At 32.1% G+C, this 19103-nt stretch overlaps 1 protein-coding gene and 1 non-coding gene across 2 annotated transcripts in view; one reads left to right on the top strand and one right to left on the bottom strand.

Annotated features, from left to right (window-relative positions):
• The window catches only part of KTN1 (kinectin 1), a 99754-nt gene that overhangs the window by 14661 nt on the left and 65990 nt on the right, over positions 1-19103 (bottom strand). The window contains exons 22-37 of the mRNA XM_032482085.1: positions 18718-18755; positions 17942-18032; positions 17721-17789; positions 16569-16606; positions 15934-16024; positions 15789-15857; positions 15279-15316; positions 13777-13867; positions 12152-12220; positions 11042-11079; positions 9644-9734; positions 7517-7603; positions 4118-4207; positions 1846-1926; positions 971-1060; positions 759-851 (exon numbers count right to left, since the gene is read on the bottom strand). Coding sequence (XP_032337976.1) covers positions 759-851; positions 971-1060; positions 1846-1926; positions 4118-4207; positions 7517-7603; positions 9644-9734; positions 11042-11079; positions 12152-12220; positions 13777-13867; positions 15279-15316; positions 15789-15857; positions 15934-16024; positions 16569-16606; positions 17721-17789; positions 17942-18032; positions 18718-18755 — 1164 coding nt within the window. The remainder of the gene's footprint in view (positions 1-758; positions 852-970; positions 1061-1845; positions 1927-4117; positions 4208-7516; positions 7604-9643; positions 9735-11041; positions 11080-12151; positions 12221-13776; positions 13868-15278; positions 15317-15788; positions 15858-15933; positions 16025-16568; positions 16607-17720; positions 17790-17941; positions 18033-18717; positions 18756-19103) is intronic.
• Positions 3061-3258, top strand: LOC116664603. The gene has a single exon (XR_004321124.1). It is a non-coding gene; the product is annotated as a U2 spliceosomal RNA (small nuclear RNA).

Below are 19103 nucleotides of genomic sequence, written 5' to 3'. Positions count from 1 at the left end.
AAAACCACCCTATTTCCATGCTATTAATATTAGGCCTAGCTAAAGTGCTAATGTTTAAAAATAATCAACTGGTAATCAGTTGTATTTCATCCCAAATGCATTAATGTAGAATACCATCAGCAACCCTAAATTCTGCACAGCCCAAGAAAACAAGTGAGCAACAGATGGCACTCTTTACCACACTCAAGTACTCCTACACCATTTTATATGAGCATCCAAGATACCAAATTTTGGCATCTGTGGAGACCAGGAACCAATCTCCCAATGGATATGGGGAGACAACTGTAAATGGAAGAAAAATTAAGACAGCACAATACCATTCTGGTCCCATGAAAAGAAAAAGGACTTACTAACTTTTTCTTGAACACGAGTCACATATCAATGTTTTAGAACTTTTAGAACTTATTTTGAACACCAAATTCTTTCCCTTACGTTACTACATAGTGGTTCTGTAACTTTCAAAGCACTTTATATTTTACATCATTATTCTTTAGTCATAACACTAAAACCAGTGATTCTTAAACTTGGGTGGGCATCAGAATCACTTAGGGGCAGGGGTCGGAGGTGGTGGTGGTGTGGGGTGGGGAGGGGTGATGGGGCGGGTCAAGAACGTACATTTCTAACAAGTTCCCAGATGATGCTGACACAGTTGGTCCAAGGCTCACATTTTGAGAACCACTGCTCTAAGGTTTTTGTTTTTGTTTTTTACAATTCACACATCCCTTTTATTTTTCCCCAAGTTCTTCCTTTTTAAATACCTGTTTAATAATCTTTTGTGATTCATCAACCTTAACTTTCCATTTATTTTCTTCTTGCTCCACACTTCTCTGTAGCTTCTGTAAAATTCCTTCCTATGAACAAAAGCATAGTAGTTCCGAAAAATTTATTTTCTAATGCCAAGATAAACTATTTAAGCCATTAAACATTAAATTAGTGATTTTTTTAATGTAGATTAAATATCATTTCCTACTGTTTCCGCAAGGACGGATTTGTATTTTTCACACTCTAGCTGTAACAATGTGTGCATTTCATCAGCTTCTTTCAACTTGTGCTCTAGAACCTGCAAAGAATGAAATTAAGAAAAATTCTCTAGTTTTACCAAAAAGTTCTGTGCTTCAAATTTGTTTCAGTACTTAATGGTATATTATGACAAATGGTTCCTAACTGTTTTATCATGGAATTCTACATTTCAGTCTTCTTAAGTGGCAATGAAGTTTGATGACCTTTTTGGTCATTTGGTTTTCCTAAGAAAACTCCCAAGAGTCTGTTTACTACAAAATATATTATACAATTGTATAATAAATAGGTTTGTCACTCTTTAATAGAATAGTGAAATCAAAGCAGACCCACATGTAAAGTGAGGTCAAAATACCATGGGAAATGGGGTTTTATTCATGCCACTTGAGATACAAAAAAAAAAGTTAATCTCCCAAATTTCAGTAGTCCAGGTTAAAAATGCATCTAGGCTCTGAACATTCCTAATGATATATCTGGGGATACATTAGCAAACCCATCAGTTTCCACCTACCCACCTCAACTGATCTTTACTTTCTAAACCCAGGCTAAAAAGAGAGTAAGAGATAGTTAAATACTCAGTTTTAGAAATGACTAAAATACAGAGTTAAAGAAATGGCAAACATTAGCTTTGTACACACATCAAACCCAAGGAAGACAAGAGCATTTCCACCAAAATGTACACAAAATGAAATCACCTTCTTACACTTTCTCAAAAGATTATTCTACTCATAATATAGCCTTTACCTTTCCCAAGTTCATAAAGACAAATCCTCACTTATTTCTTTTTCCTTTGTTTGTTTAAAATATAAATACTTCTCTTGAACTAACCTTAACCTCCTCTGAACCTGAAGTTCCAGCCACACATTCTTTTGCTTTCTTTTCAAATCCACGTAACCATTCACTGTAACTCTGTGGAGAAGAAAAGTCAAAATAACCAATTTCCAAAAATACCTAAATGAAATAAGTAAAAAAATTTAAATAACCAAATTGGATGATTATAAAAGAAATCTACAAAGACAAACACCATTCCTTGGAAATTCCAAAGAAGAATATAATTTTTGCGTAAGTTAAACATAAACCAGCCTTGAAAATAGACACTGAAACACACCTATATACTACCATAAAAATCAAATCTTATCTACCCTGTCCAAGGATATTTGCACCTGAATTTTGGACATATCGGCAGAAGATCTGGGCTCAACACAGCCTTTACCACTTACTAGTGCTCGGGCTAATAGATCCAATCTTAAGACACACAAAGCCTAGAATGAATAATTTTTCAAAAATTTTTTCAGGTGAATCAGTTCTCAAAAATTCAGTTCATATACTAAAAGTTGAATTGAAGATACTCTAGTCAGAGGATTTCAGATTCTAGGAAGTTGTCCCAGGGATTCTGAAAATATTTCAAAATAAATATGTCTTATGAAGTATTTTTAAAATCATAATGAGAAATAAAAATACACAAATATTTGTGTTTAAAGCCAACAAAAACCATCTGTATTGAAAGTTAGCTGATGTAAACACAAGGCACTATTACAGTTTTAGTCATTATTCTATATTTCAGGATAAATTATTCAAGATTTTTGATGCTTCTTGTCTGAATTTTAAACTCTGATAAAGAGTATTTGTTAGATACTTTAAAGCAAATTTCCTCTTACTCTTCTTAAGTCTTTGGTTTAGTTTAATCCAAGAAAAAAAAAATACATATGAAATTACTATTAACTGCTCTAATTAAAAGTTTTATTTATGTGGCTGAATCAGGATTTTCTATACTTCACCAGATAAAAATTTTAAAAAAATAAATAGTTTGTTTATCACACTATAGTACAATGCTCCATAGTACAAATTAGTACAAAGCCTCTATTTTAAAAAAATTCCCATATTATAAATGTGAATGAAGACTAAATGATACTATTAAAATCCTACTTAGCTTCATATATTGGAATTCAATATAAATTAAATTGAGCTGAAAAGTTGATTTAGTTGCTTAAAGTATGTAAACTCTTCTCCAGTCGAGCTTATACAGTTTAGATCTCACCTCTGCTAACTTTCTTAGTAAAAACCTTTTGGCTAAGATCAAGTGTAGTATCTGATCTTATCAGTTTAATATCTGATACGTCCTCTATCCAAGGACAATTCATTAAATGGGTTTCTGGAGCAGGGAGTTGGAACAGGAGTTTGCTCCATCCACTCCACGCACAGACCTGGTATTGCAGTATCTCCAGGAAGAGCGCACCCCTCCAGAGGGGGAAAAAGAACTATGTATTGAAATATTTACAGATGAAATGCTCTGATGTTTGTCATCCGTCAGAAAGTGTAGGAAGTACAGGGCTAAAGGTAAAACAAGATTGTGTGGCAGTGCATGCCACATGTTGATGACTGCTAAAGTGGGGTACTGGGTACATCAGGCTCATTATGCTCTTTTCTCTACTTCTGGTTGTGTACACAATTTTCATTAAAAGAAAAAAATACCTGTACCACCATTTAGAAACTACATGTACACTCATTGGCATTCTCTGCCCTCAAATATTCACTATATTAAATCGCTGAACCAAAGCAACTTTTCTCTCCCATTTAAAACACATACAACCTCAAGTAAAGCAAGCTGTTCCTTGTTATCTTCAAGACTTTTGCTTGAAGAAGTTAACAGATGACCAAAATCTTACATTTTGAAATGAAAAGACCTGGTTCATGGTATTAAATACATTTAAAAATAGTATTACTAAAACTAACAAGCAATCACTTAAAATTAACTTCTATTCTGAATATAGCCATTAAGGACATGATTGGTTTATTGATTTATTGATTTATTGAGAAATACTTCTTTCCCAAATATGAAGTTTATGATCCTCTAAATAATACTGCTCACATATAAAAACTTTATAGAATACAACCAAAATATCAGATGAAGAAACAGAAATGATTTTGAACCAAGGTACTGATCTTAACTACTCAAAAGCACCCTAGGTTAAAAAAAGGAAATACTGAGGAATTTGTGCACCACCAAAACCAAGTGGAGAGTGCCAATGCTGCTTATTCACAACTTCCTTGAATAATGAAAAAGATGTTACATTCAAAAAAAATAATAAATCCATCTTACCAAATTAGAAGGCACAGACACCTCTGGAAATAATTTTTTGAGAACTTCTTTAGCTTCTAACTCAACAGCTTCCACATGTTGTTGTCTTTCCTAAAGCAGAAGATGACCCAAATCAAACTTCCAAGATTATAGAATTAAAATTTTAAAAAGCTAGTCTTTTAAGCTCTATGGGAAGAAAAAGTCATAGTATTTACTGACAAATGTTCAAGTTTTCCAGTTTGAAATGTCAAAATGCTTCCATAAGGAAAAATCTGCAAAATCTCTAAAGCACCCTAAATAAGAAATAATGTCTTACATTAATCAAATCAAGGCAATATCTGACAATATGGACATTTTCCTTGCCATTAGAAATCAAGTGATGTCCCTCAGGAAACAATACAAAAACAAACAAAAATAAAACAAAAACCTCCAAAATACATTTCTTATTAAAAACTTTAAACTACATGTACAAAAAAACAAAAAACACTTGCTACAACTAAGACAAACTCATGTAAAAAATATGCATCTGGGCAACATAACTGAGGCTCATTGGCTGGCAAATCTCTCCAAAACCTGTATCACTGATGTATGACTATACTACCATGGGATTAAAATGACAATTTTCATATTTTTAGTTTCAAAGTCAGATGGAGCTACTTATGCTAAACAAAGAAAAAAATACCGCCAAAATTTGACAGGTGGTACATATGGGAAAGAAGAATAAAGAGAAAGAGGAAAAGTTGATGGCATATTACTTCACCAATGTCATGCATAAAGAAAACTAATTCTGACACGTGTATATGGATTCTGTCAGCTGTAAATTTAAAAATAAGTATTATAAGTGCATATTTAAATTTGGTCATTTTAAATCTATGTCTAATGGATATCAATTGCTAACTCAAAACCATGGTTTGTCAAAATTAGGGTAATGACTTGATCACACAAAAAGTAAAAATCTAATATTCAAACCATCTCTACAAAATTAGAAGAAGAAAAAAAAAACACCTACAAAAATGCACATCTAAACGAAGCCAAGAAATCATCTCAAAACACTGGTGAAGTTCAACAGGTGACAAGAAAGCAAGCAAGCTAGCAAGATCTCAACCCTATCTTCCCCCATCAAATGTGATCTTTGAAATCTATTACAGATTTAAGACATACATACTTCAGTTTAAGAAAGTCTAATAACATGAAAATCTAAAGTTATACAATGAGAAGCTAGAGATTAATCATATTCTGTACACACAAGATGCTGTTATTCAGGATTCGTGGCAGGATTTTAAAAATAGATGTTTTAATGGAGTGTCTTCAATAATTCAATAAAGCCCACTATTTTTCAGGACTACAATCATTTAACTGCATAAAATAAGGTATACTCATTTATGGGAAATAATTAACTGCTAATTCAGAGACAATTAAGAGGTCATTTTTATCGTAAGACCAGAGAAGTGGGCAAGTAATTGCTTCTCAATCTTTTGGCTAAGAGCAAGTGTAGAAGCAAGGTGAGCAATCTCTAAAGAAAATCAGTAAGGAAAACAGACACTGTGGAACAGAAACTTTTTCAACAATCCCCCAAGGAAAAAAGAATCTAACTAAAAGAAGTAAGTGCCTAATTTGTAACTAAGAGGCACAAAGATGTACTTAAAATTTTCAGGAAAAAAAAATTTCATTTGACATAACAGTTTTGTTGTGCATAGCAATTTTCACTTAACACCTGGAAAAGATATAATATTGAAAATTGCATTATTATAATTTCTTTACTATTTTAATTTAAGTTTAATATAATGAGTGTGATGTATCTTTTATGTGAATCTGTCATTTATAGTAGCTCCTCAAAAACATACTACTTACAGCACAACTTGTAGTCCTGGGTTAATCAACCTCACATTACACCTATGCTATCTGAGGACTGTCTAAATTCCATTAAAATAGAGAAAGACCACAGATCTTGCTCTCTGTAGATCATCAGCTATGTAAGAAGTCATGCACTGGGTGATGAGTTCTGAAATATAAATTCTTATACTCATCACCAAACACAAGATGAAACATAAATTCTAGCTTTTGGAATACACAAGAATGCTTATGACAGGTGAATCTAACTTCCTGTAGGAATGGCACGATATTAAGAGTTCTAGCATGTTCCAGATAACCAGGCTCATTAACAAATTAAAAGCTAAAGCTAGTTCTTAACAGTGAAAAAAACAAAGTTACAGAAAAAAACCAAAAACTATACCAGAACCCTCACTGCTGACAGAGCTGACTGCAAGGATTCACAATGAAATTAAAATGTCCCATCTGGCTTAGATTTTTCTATTCTCTGGCCTAGATTTGTCTAGTCCCAGTATCTGCCAGCTGTCTCAAAGTAAAGTTTTAGTGAAAATTAGGGCTTGATAAATAAGCATATAAGTAAATACAAATCCACTAAAGGAAATATAACTACAAACATATACTTGATTTTAAAAAATTTATTAAAACTCTATTTTGCTTTAAAAACAAAAAAGTCCTTCAAGTGTCATTAAGACTTGCATTTAAAATTCAACATAATACCTTAGTACACAAAATACTTATAGAATGCTGAACTGAATAACATAATGAACTTTAACCCATATATAAAATTTAATAATTCTGTTCCACATTTATTCTTGGCAGGAATTTTCAAAATTCTTGACAGAACTGACACATCCATTTCTTCCAATCTTTGAAAACAACTTCTCAATTACAATTCATTAGAAATCTTCAAACCCACGGAGCAACTTGAACTCAAGGAGAATATCTACGATGGTTTTAAAAACAGGTCGGGGTATGTGTTTCAGGAGCAATTTACATACTCTTGTCAAGAGAATTATCTCTTATATTAATATCCCATACTAACCACAACACATACATTATTACTGTCCAGCCACTTCAAAACCTCGTTTAATTTTAATTCCAGCCTTTCTAAGGAACCATCCCCAAAAGCACACCCAGAATTGATCCCTTCCATGTAACTGTCATAGTGGCGTGCCTCATACAACCCAGGAGAGGTCACTGTGCATCACAGGTACATCCTATGCCGTCAAATGTGTTTGTTAATTCAGTTAGTTTTTTTGGCTCCGGGTTTTCACCAAGTTCTCATAAACAATCCAAGAGGCACACTTTGTCTGACAAGAGTTTACATGGGGAGCACAGGTCTCCTGAGACTCTTCAACCTAAAGCAGTAATTACCAAAGCTCAATCAGGTAATCACAACAAAACAGCATACCCAAAATTAAAGCTTCAAGGAGTAGATGAAAAAAGTAGAGATGATAGAGATGATAAATGTGGGTGATAAGAAGATTTTATATTTAAATTGCAGTAAAATTAAATGCTTTAGTCTGATTTTAAGACAAGCTGCAGATTTTCTCTGTTCAGTGGATTGTTTCTAGGAGTTAGCATTACAACCTTGGAAGTCTTGTTCACTTTGTCCTGCAGCATTTTTTCAGTTGATGCCAATGCTTCCATTGCTTCCCAGTTTTTCTCCCGAAGGTCCTAATCATTTTTAGAAAGAATGATTTCAGTTTATCCATTATTGAAAGATTTTTGCTTTTTACTTCATCAGTATTTTGCACTGCATTTAAATGCTGGTTACTGCAAAATTATTTCAATGGGAAAATATGTATATTAGCAAAAAATAAAAAGCCATGTTTAGAAGTCTGAATGAGAAAATAAAGATGCCCACTTCCTAAGATTTAGTATACACACCAAATATGCCAGCTTTAAAGTAATTACTATGCACATATGACAAAGAAGAAAGCATTCCAAAGTAAACACAAAAGCCAAGATTACAAATATGATTTCAGATATACCAAATCATTAGCAGATTAAGGACAAAGCAAATACACAAGTATTACAAAAAGCTTCTACATGTGATTTTTAAACAAGCCCCAATATCACTTGTGGGATTTTCCACTGCAGGATAACATTTTTTTCTCTAAATATGTTTTATTGATTTAACACATTTCAAGTCTAACCAGGAATGACATAGAATTCACTGTACTTCTCTATCTTTCTTGGCGTGGTCAAATGTGCATACCAAACAGCAACCCAACATGAACTGTCTGAGCTACTTGAACAAGGCAAACAGGGAAGCTAGAAAGTAGTAAAACACATTTTTCTGAAAGAGAAACAAGGGTCTTTGGAAACTGAGTTCTGAAAGATGTATTTTAACGGCATTTCATTAGCAAATACTAGTAAGGACAATCTGCTATATTTCCATCTTTCTTCAGATTTAGAAATCTAAACAGATTAAAAACAAAAAATACAAAGCCAATAATCACCATGTATTGAATGCTTACTTATGTGCCCAACACTGTACTTGGCACTTCACATATATTTTCATTAATCTTTACAGCAACCCTAAGAGGTAGTCATTCACATAGTATAGATGGCAAAATCACAGCTCAGGTTGGTTAAGAAATTTGGCCAAGTGTACACAGCAAATGAGGTGGCAGAACTAGAATGGACTGACGTCGCAATCTGCTGGCCTCCGGCATCCTGGCTCTTTTCAAAAACACACTTCAATGCCTCCATTATTTTGCCCTCTTTTTCTCAAAATCCCAATAATAAAACAAAGTTAAGATGTTAGCAGTATATTGGCAAATCCATCTCAGGTTTTGTGGCCAAGCGATGCTATTAGAAATGTTACACAAACACACAAAGGGCAATTCACGTACCTAATTTTGACAAACTCAGGGATGCAGGAACATGTCAACTTGTTAAATTAACAAATTAACGCAAACTTTGAAAAATTTAACTTTCATGAGAAAGTATACGTATCAATTCACTAGCAATACCCTCTTAGACTTCAATAACATTTTTGACCTTGCTCAAGTCTTAATGATACTTTTGTGGGCAAAGATTATTTCTCTAGCAAGAATGTTTGGATTCTACTCACAGGTGTTACCTTCTGGTCAAAGATATTTAAGAAATTCACCTAAATTTACTATTTGTCAGTATTTCTTAGGGCACTATTCCTTCCATTCTAGCCTAAATGTATTCAGGTTCTGAGGCCTCCAACATGCTTAATTACCAAAATTTGAACCACCTTCAGTTAGAAAAGGGAGGTTCCAGAGGGCTTTGAAAGACAATTACTGAATACACTGGATTTGAATACTGGAATTACTTTTAGTTTACAAAAAGGCTAGCCTAATCAAAATAGAAAGAAAAAATTTTTAGTTTAAAATACTGAGCTGAAAGAATAATTTTTCCAACTAAAAGTTCAGAAAGTCAACTGCAGTGTAGCTTTAAAAAAAACTGAAGCTGAAATAATTGTAGCTTCAATATTTAAAATGATATTCAGAAATGTACAAAATAGTCTTTTCATTTATTCATTAAAAAAAAATCTACTCTAATAAAGTGATTACTCCAATAATACTCCCCAAAAAGCTACACACAAAACAGTACTTTCCTATAAAGATCAAGAGGAAATCTAAAGTAAAAGTAGATTGTGAAAACTTCTGAACCATGACATTTCAGATAAATAATAACAGTAATTTTTTAAAAGCTTTATTCTGATAAAGATTTGCTTACATTGTTTTTCTTCCTCTGGTGTTCAACAGCATCCTTCAAAGAATCTAACTCATTCTGGAGACCAGCTATTTCTTTCTCTCTTTCTGAAATTCTGAACCAGAACATGAATATATACAGCAATATTTTAGGTAAACAGTGAACATAATATTTGTTACTACAAAATAAAAACAGCAAGTAGATGATGCTTTTTGAAGAGTGTATTAATTTCACAGGCAAACTACTTAAGCTTCATAGGTACCACAGAAAGCCTATCCATGAATTCCTATTTTCAGAAATGATTTTTTAAATAAATTTTTACAATATGACATGCTGACATTGGTGCGAAAGAGAAATCACTGCCTAAGACACAGTTCATGAATACACGAACTGCTGTAGCTGTAGTTACTTCTGTTTTGACCTAGGGCAGTGAAGTCGCTATTTTCAGAAGCACAAAAACTGATGTAGATACACTCTCTTAAATATGTATTTTTTTTCCCAGAAGGTAATGAAATCAATTATGACTTTCTTTAAGTGGCTAACCCACAACGAAAGTATGATATTAACGTGAGGTTGGTATTCTCTTTTCATTTTCTTGGGATTCATGTTTTTCTGATTTTGTCAAATGAGTCAGTTATTTCCCAGAAATGCAGAAAGCAATGGCAAAGATTCACAATCCAATCCTGTTACAGTTGAGAAGCAGCTTGGGTAGAAAGTCAAATTACAAATAGCTCTTCCCTAAGAATAAGGCTCAATATAAGGGGTTGGCAATCTGAGGCTCTGGACGTGAACCACAGTCTTTTTCTGCATGGCCCTCGAGCTAAGAGCTGATTTTATGTTTAAGGGACTGTGGGAAAAAAGAATATGAAACTATGTGGCCTACAAAGCATAAAATATTCACTATCAGGCCATTTATAGAAAAAGTTTGCTGATCCTTCCACTATATAGTCAAGACTCAATTTAGCTGTAAATAAAAGAAAAATGTTTCAGTTAAAAAAAGAAAAAAAAGCCCCTCCTTAAAGGAGAGCAATTATAAAGATTACAAGATTTTTTTTAATGCAGAAGCTAAACTAAAATTTCCATCATTCAATTCCACAATATCACAGAAATAACTGAGATAATTTAAGGTAAATTAGTAAAGTCTTCAAAGTACAGTTTAATGTGATTAGAATATTTTCTGAATGCCTGAAAAACCAGTATCTCTCTCAACAAAATATTCAAAGAAATCCAAATACCATAAAAAGGTATGTTGGCTCAACCAAAGGCATAGCTAAGCTCTACTGACCTGCAGTTCAAGAAATCCACATAGAACAGTAAGAATTAGGGGAACATCTTGCAGTTATATTAAATTGCTTACCTGAGAATGATTTAGCACATAAAAAGTTACCACTTTCCAAATTGTGAATAAAAATTATTACTTACACTTTTAACAGTTCTTCATGAGGGGGAAAAGAAGATGCCTATTAAAAGAGTTAACTGTTATTTCAAAACAAAGCTTTCTAGAAGACTTCAAAAAAATTAAAACTCTTCTCAGATACAAATAAACACCAAAAATAATACCATGTATTCTATATGCCATCACCAAGTAATTTTAATAAAAACATATACACGGTTATAAAATGTATTGAGTGCTAAATCAAACCTTCATTGTCACTATATTCTTAAACTCTTCATTTAATATTTATTTCCCATTATGTACAAAGCACTGAGTTAATACCTTAACATGTTCATACTGCACAATTCATATTTGAAGGCTATGCAAAGCCTTCAAAAAATAAAAAAATCATTAATGAAGTAAAAAGGAAAAGTAGGAAAAGTTACTTAACTTGCATGTAACAAAAATTAAATTTTGCATAATACATAAAAATATGTAACCATCCACATATGGTATTTCTTCCTTGATAAATACATCTCCTGAACTAAACTACTATAAAGTTCTTGTTAACAATGACTCTAATTTTTTTCTCCCTCAAAATACTTTCTAGTTTATCCATATATGTTCAATAAGATAAATTAATTAATTTCAAGGATATTTTGGTAACATTTTAAAAAAAACACACATTTTAATTTTTTTTCACCAATCAGAATTATTCCTTGAAATACTATTTTAAACAGTGGTAAACTATTACTTACAATATTATACATTTCTTAGTTTCTCTCCAATTATAAATGATGCTTTGTTTGGGGGAGGGGGAAGTAGAGTATACATGTATGCCTAAACTGACCTCTATAGGATTTTAACTGAATTGCTAAGAAAAGCATTCTGAAGAATTTGAAAACACACACATACATAACAGGGCTGGAATACAGATAGTAATATTATTTTGGTATAATCTTATAAATTGTAATTATCTAATTTTAGCTATGGCATAGCAAACTGCTTTTTTTTTTTAAGGAAATTTGATGAACACTTATAAATAAAAGAACATATACTTTATTCTCAATGAATAGGTAGAATGATAATACTTACAGTCATGGGTCATATAATTTTTTACCACACAAAGTAAAAGACAAGGCATCTAAAGTACATACCTGTTGATAGTTCTGCTGCTTAAGTTGCTCAATTTGGCATTTAAAGAATTTGTTTTCATCTTGTACCTCCTGTTCAAATAAAAATTAAATATTAATACATAGAAATTTTTACTTTCCCTATAAACTTTAAAACATATCATACAAGCCAGGAAAATTCTAAAACTAACAATTTTTAAAGAGTGTAATAAGCCCTGTATTAAATAAAACACATTATAAAATCAGAATAATTAAATTATTCAATACTAGCCTGGGAGTGGGTATGTCTCAATGGAAGAAAGCAGAACCCAGAAACAAATCCAAAGACCTTTAAGAATTTAGTACAGGGTGACATCTCAAATCAGTAGGAGAAGGTCTAGTGATATTTTTGGCTGGATATTTCTTTGTGGAGGGGGTGCTGTCCTACATATTGTAGGATGTTTAGCAGTATTCATGGCCTCCATCCACTAGATGCAGTAGCATGCCTCCACCTGGTGTGACAACCAAAAACGCTCCAAATATTGCTAAGTATTCCAGGGGGTGGAAGAGAAAGAACCACTGCAGTAATGATGGATTATTTAATAATGTGGCTAGCCCTTTTTAAAAATTGAAATGCTATTCTCATAACTTATTCAAATTACATGGGAATAAAACTTCTAAACAAAAAAATAAATTATAAATATATTAGAAAAAATTGTGAAAATATTTTTATGATCACAGGCTGAGAGATACCTTTCAAGTCTTGAAACTCAGAAAATTACTTGTATTTGAGTACATAAAAGCTTTAAACTTCCAAAAGATGTAGTAAAAACAAATGAAGTAAAAATTTAAAATAGTTGGTTAGAGAGTGTAAATTAGTAAAAACACTTTGACGGGCAATTTATCTAACAAAATTAAAAATGAATCTACTTAGAAAGGAGAGGAAATGTGACAGAATCAACCCTTGGAGCATGAAATGTGAGCATGAGTACCTCAGAAAGTGCATACATCTAAAATTTCCTATTACTTCAAAAGAATGTTCTGTAAGGATAAGGACTTTCAATACTAACTACATGAAGGTGAAGAGATACTAACTTTCTAGTTTACCTATCACTTTCAAAAAGCAAAGGAAAAAAAAATCTCTGCATAAAACTTTAACACAAAATCTCACTTCTAAGAATTATAAATACATATATTAGCATAAGTATTGAAAATCTGTGTGCAAAAATATTCTCTGTAAAACTGTTGTAACAGGAAACACAACTCTAAATAATCTAGGTATCCATAAATTAGGATTGAATATATAAATGATACAATCATACAAAAGAATACAATGAAGCCATTAAAAGTTAAAGACAAAAATGTGCTTATGTGGAAAGATCCTCAAAAACATTATTAATTTGGTGAGTGGCAAAATACAAAAGTATACGGTTTAAATACAATATGTTTAAAAAACTACTAAGTACATACATACATATTTTGTGCATGGGTACTTTCTCAAAAGATATATAAACAACTGACAGTAGTTATCTCTGAGGAGTGAGACGCAGTATGTGGGTGGGCAGGAGTGCCATTTTGTATTCTGTTTTCTTTCGTAGTAGTTAAAATTGTTTTCAAGAACACAAAGACAGTGACTCACAAGATGATTTTTTTTAAGTAAACATATTTACCTGTAACAGCTTAATTTTGCTAGAAAGATTACCCTCCTTCTCTTTTAGCACAGTTTCTAATCTCTTCATTTCATTTTCCTTTTCTTTCAACCTAGAATTTTTACAAAGACCTTATATTTAGTTAGGCAAATAGGTGGAGCACAGGTCAATCTTAGGACAGTAAAACTTTTTTTTTAAATGATACTGTAATAATGGATACATGTCATCATACATTCGTCAAAACCCATAAAATGTACAACACAAAGAGTGAACCTTAATGGATACTATGGACTTGTCAGTAACAATATATTGATCTGGTTCAATTTTAACAAACGTACCACACTAATACAAGATGTAAATAAGAAGAGCAATGGAGGAGGAGGGTATATAGAAATTCTCTGTACTTTTCTCTCAATTTTTCCTGTAAACCTAAAAATGGCCCCCCACCGAATATTCTATTAATTTAAAAAGAACAATGTGACATAGAAATAAGTCTAAAATCATACTTTAATGATCTAATACCTACTACAAACAAGCCACAAATGTGTCTCTAAGCTTTTTATTAGCAAATGACAAAAAAAGATAGTTACACAATGTCCACAAGATAAACAATTGACTGTACCAATGAGCAATCTTAGTGCCAAGAACAGACATCTCCTTTGTCTCCATAAAGACAATGACCTAATAAGTATCTTCAATATCTGACTTTTTTAAAAGATACAGTTTCCAGAAAAAAATAAGCAAAAAAATACAAAAAAAACAAAGACAAAAACAAAGATAAAGGCACAGTTTCAAAGGGCTACTTCTTAAGCATCAATAAAAACTGATGAGATCATATCAAAGCAAAATCACTTAAAAGTAACTGATAGAAGGTCAAAAAGATGAAGTCTAGATACCTTCTTACCACTGCAGACTGACTTAGTTTAAGAAAACAGACTTCATAGGGTAAAAATTTCCTAGGATGAACACCTGTAAACACCGGTACCTCCTAGGCACATCAGATTCAATACTTTTACTATTTGGCACAGCATGACTGATACGACAACCTATACTATTTTCCCCAAAAAGCAAGTTACCTTTATAGAAAGATTCAATATTCATTATTAAGATTATGGCTAGGATCATCTTCTGGTTAATTTGAGATGTTATTCTTTCAAATACTAAAAGTGGTCTCATCTTGAAATAAATTTAACCTCTCTTTACGATAATGACATACTTCATTTTTTTAAAAGGGAGAGAGAGAGACTAAATAAAATCAGCCCATATGAGCAGAAAGAATATTTCAGAAAATGCATTTGAAGGGTTTGGAAAGGATAAAGTCTCTAGGTATCTGAAAGCACTTAAAAAGGTCCCTGTTTTATTACATCAAACAGAAACTAACTTATTTGCCCCTGGACTATAATTCCTTAACTCAACAAGAAAGTTTATGACTTAGAAGAAACTCATCGTAATATTCAAGAACATTCTAGAAAACAATGTCCTCATTGTTTCCTCTTTTAAATGTTGGCTAAAAGTATACTTACACAGTCTCAAGTTCTTCAAATCGTGATGCAGAACATGCCTAAGAAACAGATTCACATTTTTAATTCTAACATCAGAAAGATCAGATACTACAGCATATCTACAGAATCAATCACCAACAAAAGAAAAACATAATTACGTGTGGTACATTTACGACTGAGCCATTCATAAAACAAAGACAGAGTAAATTTTCTTTAACTTAATTTTAATATCCATTTCTTAAAAGGATTACAGGTTAACATGCCATTTCAACACAGATATGTAAAAATGAGCTTAAGAATCCATCTGAAAAAGTAAAGAGACGAAATGCTTTTAGACTTAGGTTGACAAATCAGGCAATAATAGACTTGACAGGGATAAGAGTTAATTTATTTTATCAACAACATAACTATGACACAATAGTAATTTTTATGGCAAAGAAACTCAAAGAACATATTCTTTATTTTCTAGTACAGTAAAATAAAGATTCCTCATTTTTTATGGAATATGTTGGTAATCTGTTTATACTATACCTCTTTCAAGTTATGTTGTGCTACCTCCTGAATATGAGCTTTTAAAGATTCATTTTCTTCTTGAAGATCCTGAAAAAAAATTGGTGTGAATAAAAGTGATACTCAAGTATAAAAAAGTTATTTGCTTTTGTTTTTAAATTCTCACCTGTAACTGTTTCCCTCTATTGGCTAGGTCTTTCTCCTTCTCATCTAAAACAGTCTTCATGGTATTCATCTGCTCCTCCTTTCCTTTCAATCTGACAATAAGTTAATAAGAACTAACAATGAAAATGTTACCTGACTAGACAAAGCAGCAATACTGGAGACTGGAAAAGTGTATTCACAACACAAACTGATTGTAAACAAACTAAAAACTAAAGATATTATGCATAAAGGCATGTAAGATTTTGGAGATTATCAAATTGAGAAGTAGCTCTACTCTCACCCCTTATCACCCTGTTTAAGTCGGTACCCACAAATTTAGACCACTTATTATAAGCAGTTTGGATATGAAATACACAACCAGTTTCACAGGGATTATTAAAATGGGCAAAGAGCAATACGTAAGTTTACGGTCATATTTAGATTATAAATGATGAAAATAAGACTTCTACTCTAGCCCCACTCCCATCAAAAAACCTACAGGTTAAATCCTAATGAAAAATTTAAGACCTTAAGGCCTTCTTGAGATATAATGTTCTCTAAAATATTACTTGAAATCAAATGAAAAGAAGTTATGATTCTCATTATATTTAACTTGAGGAAAAGATATTAAAGGGAAATGAGAGAAATGGTACTTACAAATTCTGAAGTTCCTGAACTTGAGAAGTGATAGATAACTGAAATACAAAGAAAGAAGCAGAAAAAAAGCAATTCATAATCCTTTCAATTTACCTTATTAAGCTTTATGATAAACTTTAAAATATGTACACTTCAAATTACAAAGATCCTAGCTGAATTATCCATGCCAAAATGAGATGTGTTTTTATTTCACCTTCTCTTGACTCCAATGACAGTAAGAATAACAAATTAAAAATGCTCCCCAACCCTCACAGGGAGGCACGGGATATAGTTATGAATAATAAGTCTAAATAATGTGATAGTTCTAAAACTGTGAAAATTAGAATATTAACTGTACACATACCTCCCTACCATGTCAGAGTTCTTCTCCTTCCCAGTCTTCAAGGCCAACTACTCAACAGTTCTCTATATTGCTCTCTAATCTCCTTTTCTTATCATACACAGTTCAATAGTATCTTTTATTCCTGTCTTCTCATAGTCCCTTCAGATTGTGGCTTAGATGTCAGTGTCTCAGGAGAAGACTTCCCTGAACTCCAAATCTATCCACATTAGGAGTTTAATTTTTTCATCATACCCTCTTCCATTCAACAATTTATCTCTAATTACTAACACAGTACTTTGATAAGTAGGAAGAATTGAATAAATGTTGTTGAATAAATCTGTTGGATGAATGAATGAATGATCTCTTCCATGCAATTTCACCATTTTTTCAATGAAATCATATCAGATTAAATTCACCAAAACCACCCATCCATTTCCAGTAACCACATCTACCTCTGAAAATCCTCCAATGAAATCTATAATTTATTCCGTAGGCAAAGATTGAGCAATACATATTCTATAACAAAACATTTTGGTCCATGCAGTTAAAAAAAAAAATGTCTACCAAAGTGTTTTGTTTAAGTTGGCAAACTAAAATGAAATATTAATACAGAAAACTTTACAGAAAAAAAAAAATCCTTAACAGTTAAAAGATATATTAAAATATTAAGAACATTTTCTCAAATCAGGCAAAAATAATAAAAAGTACATAATCCAATATACTTACAGCATACTACTAAATGTTTCTTCTGAGTAACAAGAAAAAACCAAATACTTCATAAATACACAGTCACTAACAAATCTGTCATGCTGTGGCTCTGGGATTTTTACCTGTTGAGCCTTTTCAAGCTGGATATTTCCTATTTCTTCTTTTAGAGCCTCTATTTCCTGTTTCAAATCCTTAACAATGACAAAACAGACAAGATTGGACAATGGAAACACAGAAATTGACATAAAATGCAATGTACAGACAAACACATGAAATTTAATGGTATTCACTGAAGTTGATATACAAAAAAAAAAACAAAACACTGTTTTTTCTCTCTCAATACCTGAATAGTTTTTTCCTTATTAGCAACTTTGAGAAGTTCAGCTTCCAGAAGCTCTTCCACAGACTTGATCTTTCCATCTTTTTCATGGATCCTTAGATAAAGAAGTACAGTATTAAACTTGGAGAGAAATCATCAAGATCTACCAACTAAGACATAAAAATAGTACCAAATCATGAATAGGCTCACCAAATCAACTCTTCTCGTTTTAAGTAAAACAGCAACGTATCTTTCAGACAGAAGGGGAAAAAATATTTAAAGCTCTTCCTAAATGAGAATTAAGCAGTAACTACCAGATGGCTGAAGCCTATGCACACAAGGAGAAACTGGTGACATGCTTCAAAAGTGCACAGGGAATGTAAGATTTTTACCCTGAAGATTATTAGGGAGAAGTGAGCTCCTCTCAATAAGCTGGCTTCTAGGGCTCTGAAATCTGTGGCAGAACTTACACAAAATTATAGCATTAAACTTTCCAAACACTTCAAGAAGGAAATGATCTAATATAACCTGTTAATTAATAGTTTCTACTGCAGAAACAGAAAATTACCAATTTGATGCCATAAGTTAAGAAAATAATGGAATCAACTGAGGAAATTGGTTTTTTAACACTCACATTGCACTGGGAAAGTTTCCTTACTCCACCAATGAAAAACTCTGGAGTGAAAGTTAAACTAGTACACATCAGCTGTCTCAATTGCACAATTAAAACAAGACTTATGAATGTCCACTGAGAAAATGAACCAAAAAAGAAAGCCCAGTTTAATAATGTCATCACTTACACCTTCTTAAGTTCTTCAACTAGAGATGCAAAAGAAACCTGGAAATAGAAAGGTATCTTACTTACTAATTTGGCCAAAATATAAATGGTCATAAATAGAAAAGTATGTTTTTCTTAAATTTTTCACTAGACCAAAATCCAAATGGGAAAAGTAAACCTAGGAATTACTTCTTTCTAGATTTTTTAAATGTCTTAATTATATGAAAATGAAAAGCACTTTGAAAGCAAGCAGCTTTGAAGCTACTTATGTTAAATGTAGGTCATAGAAAAATCAACAGATAAATATTAAAATTATTAAATAATTCCAACTAGATAAGGAGAAAATAGGAAATTGCCTAACTTCAGGTAGCCTCTTTTACTATGAAGTAGAGTTTTACTTTGTATATG

The sequence above is a fragment of the Camelus ferus genome, chromosome 6 (genome assembly GCF_009834535.1).
Source record: "Camelus ferus isolate YT-003-E chromosome 6, BCGSAC_Cfer_1.0, whole genome shotgun sequence".
Taxonomy (NCBI): domain Eukaryota; kingdom Metazoa; phylum Chordata; class Mammalia; order Artiodactyla; family Camelidae; genus Camelus; species Camelus ferus.
This window is presented reverse-complemented; position numbering and strand designations above follow the sequence as displayed.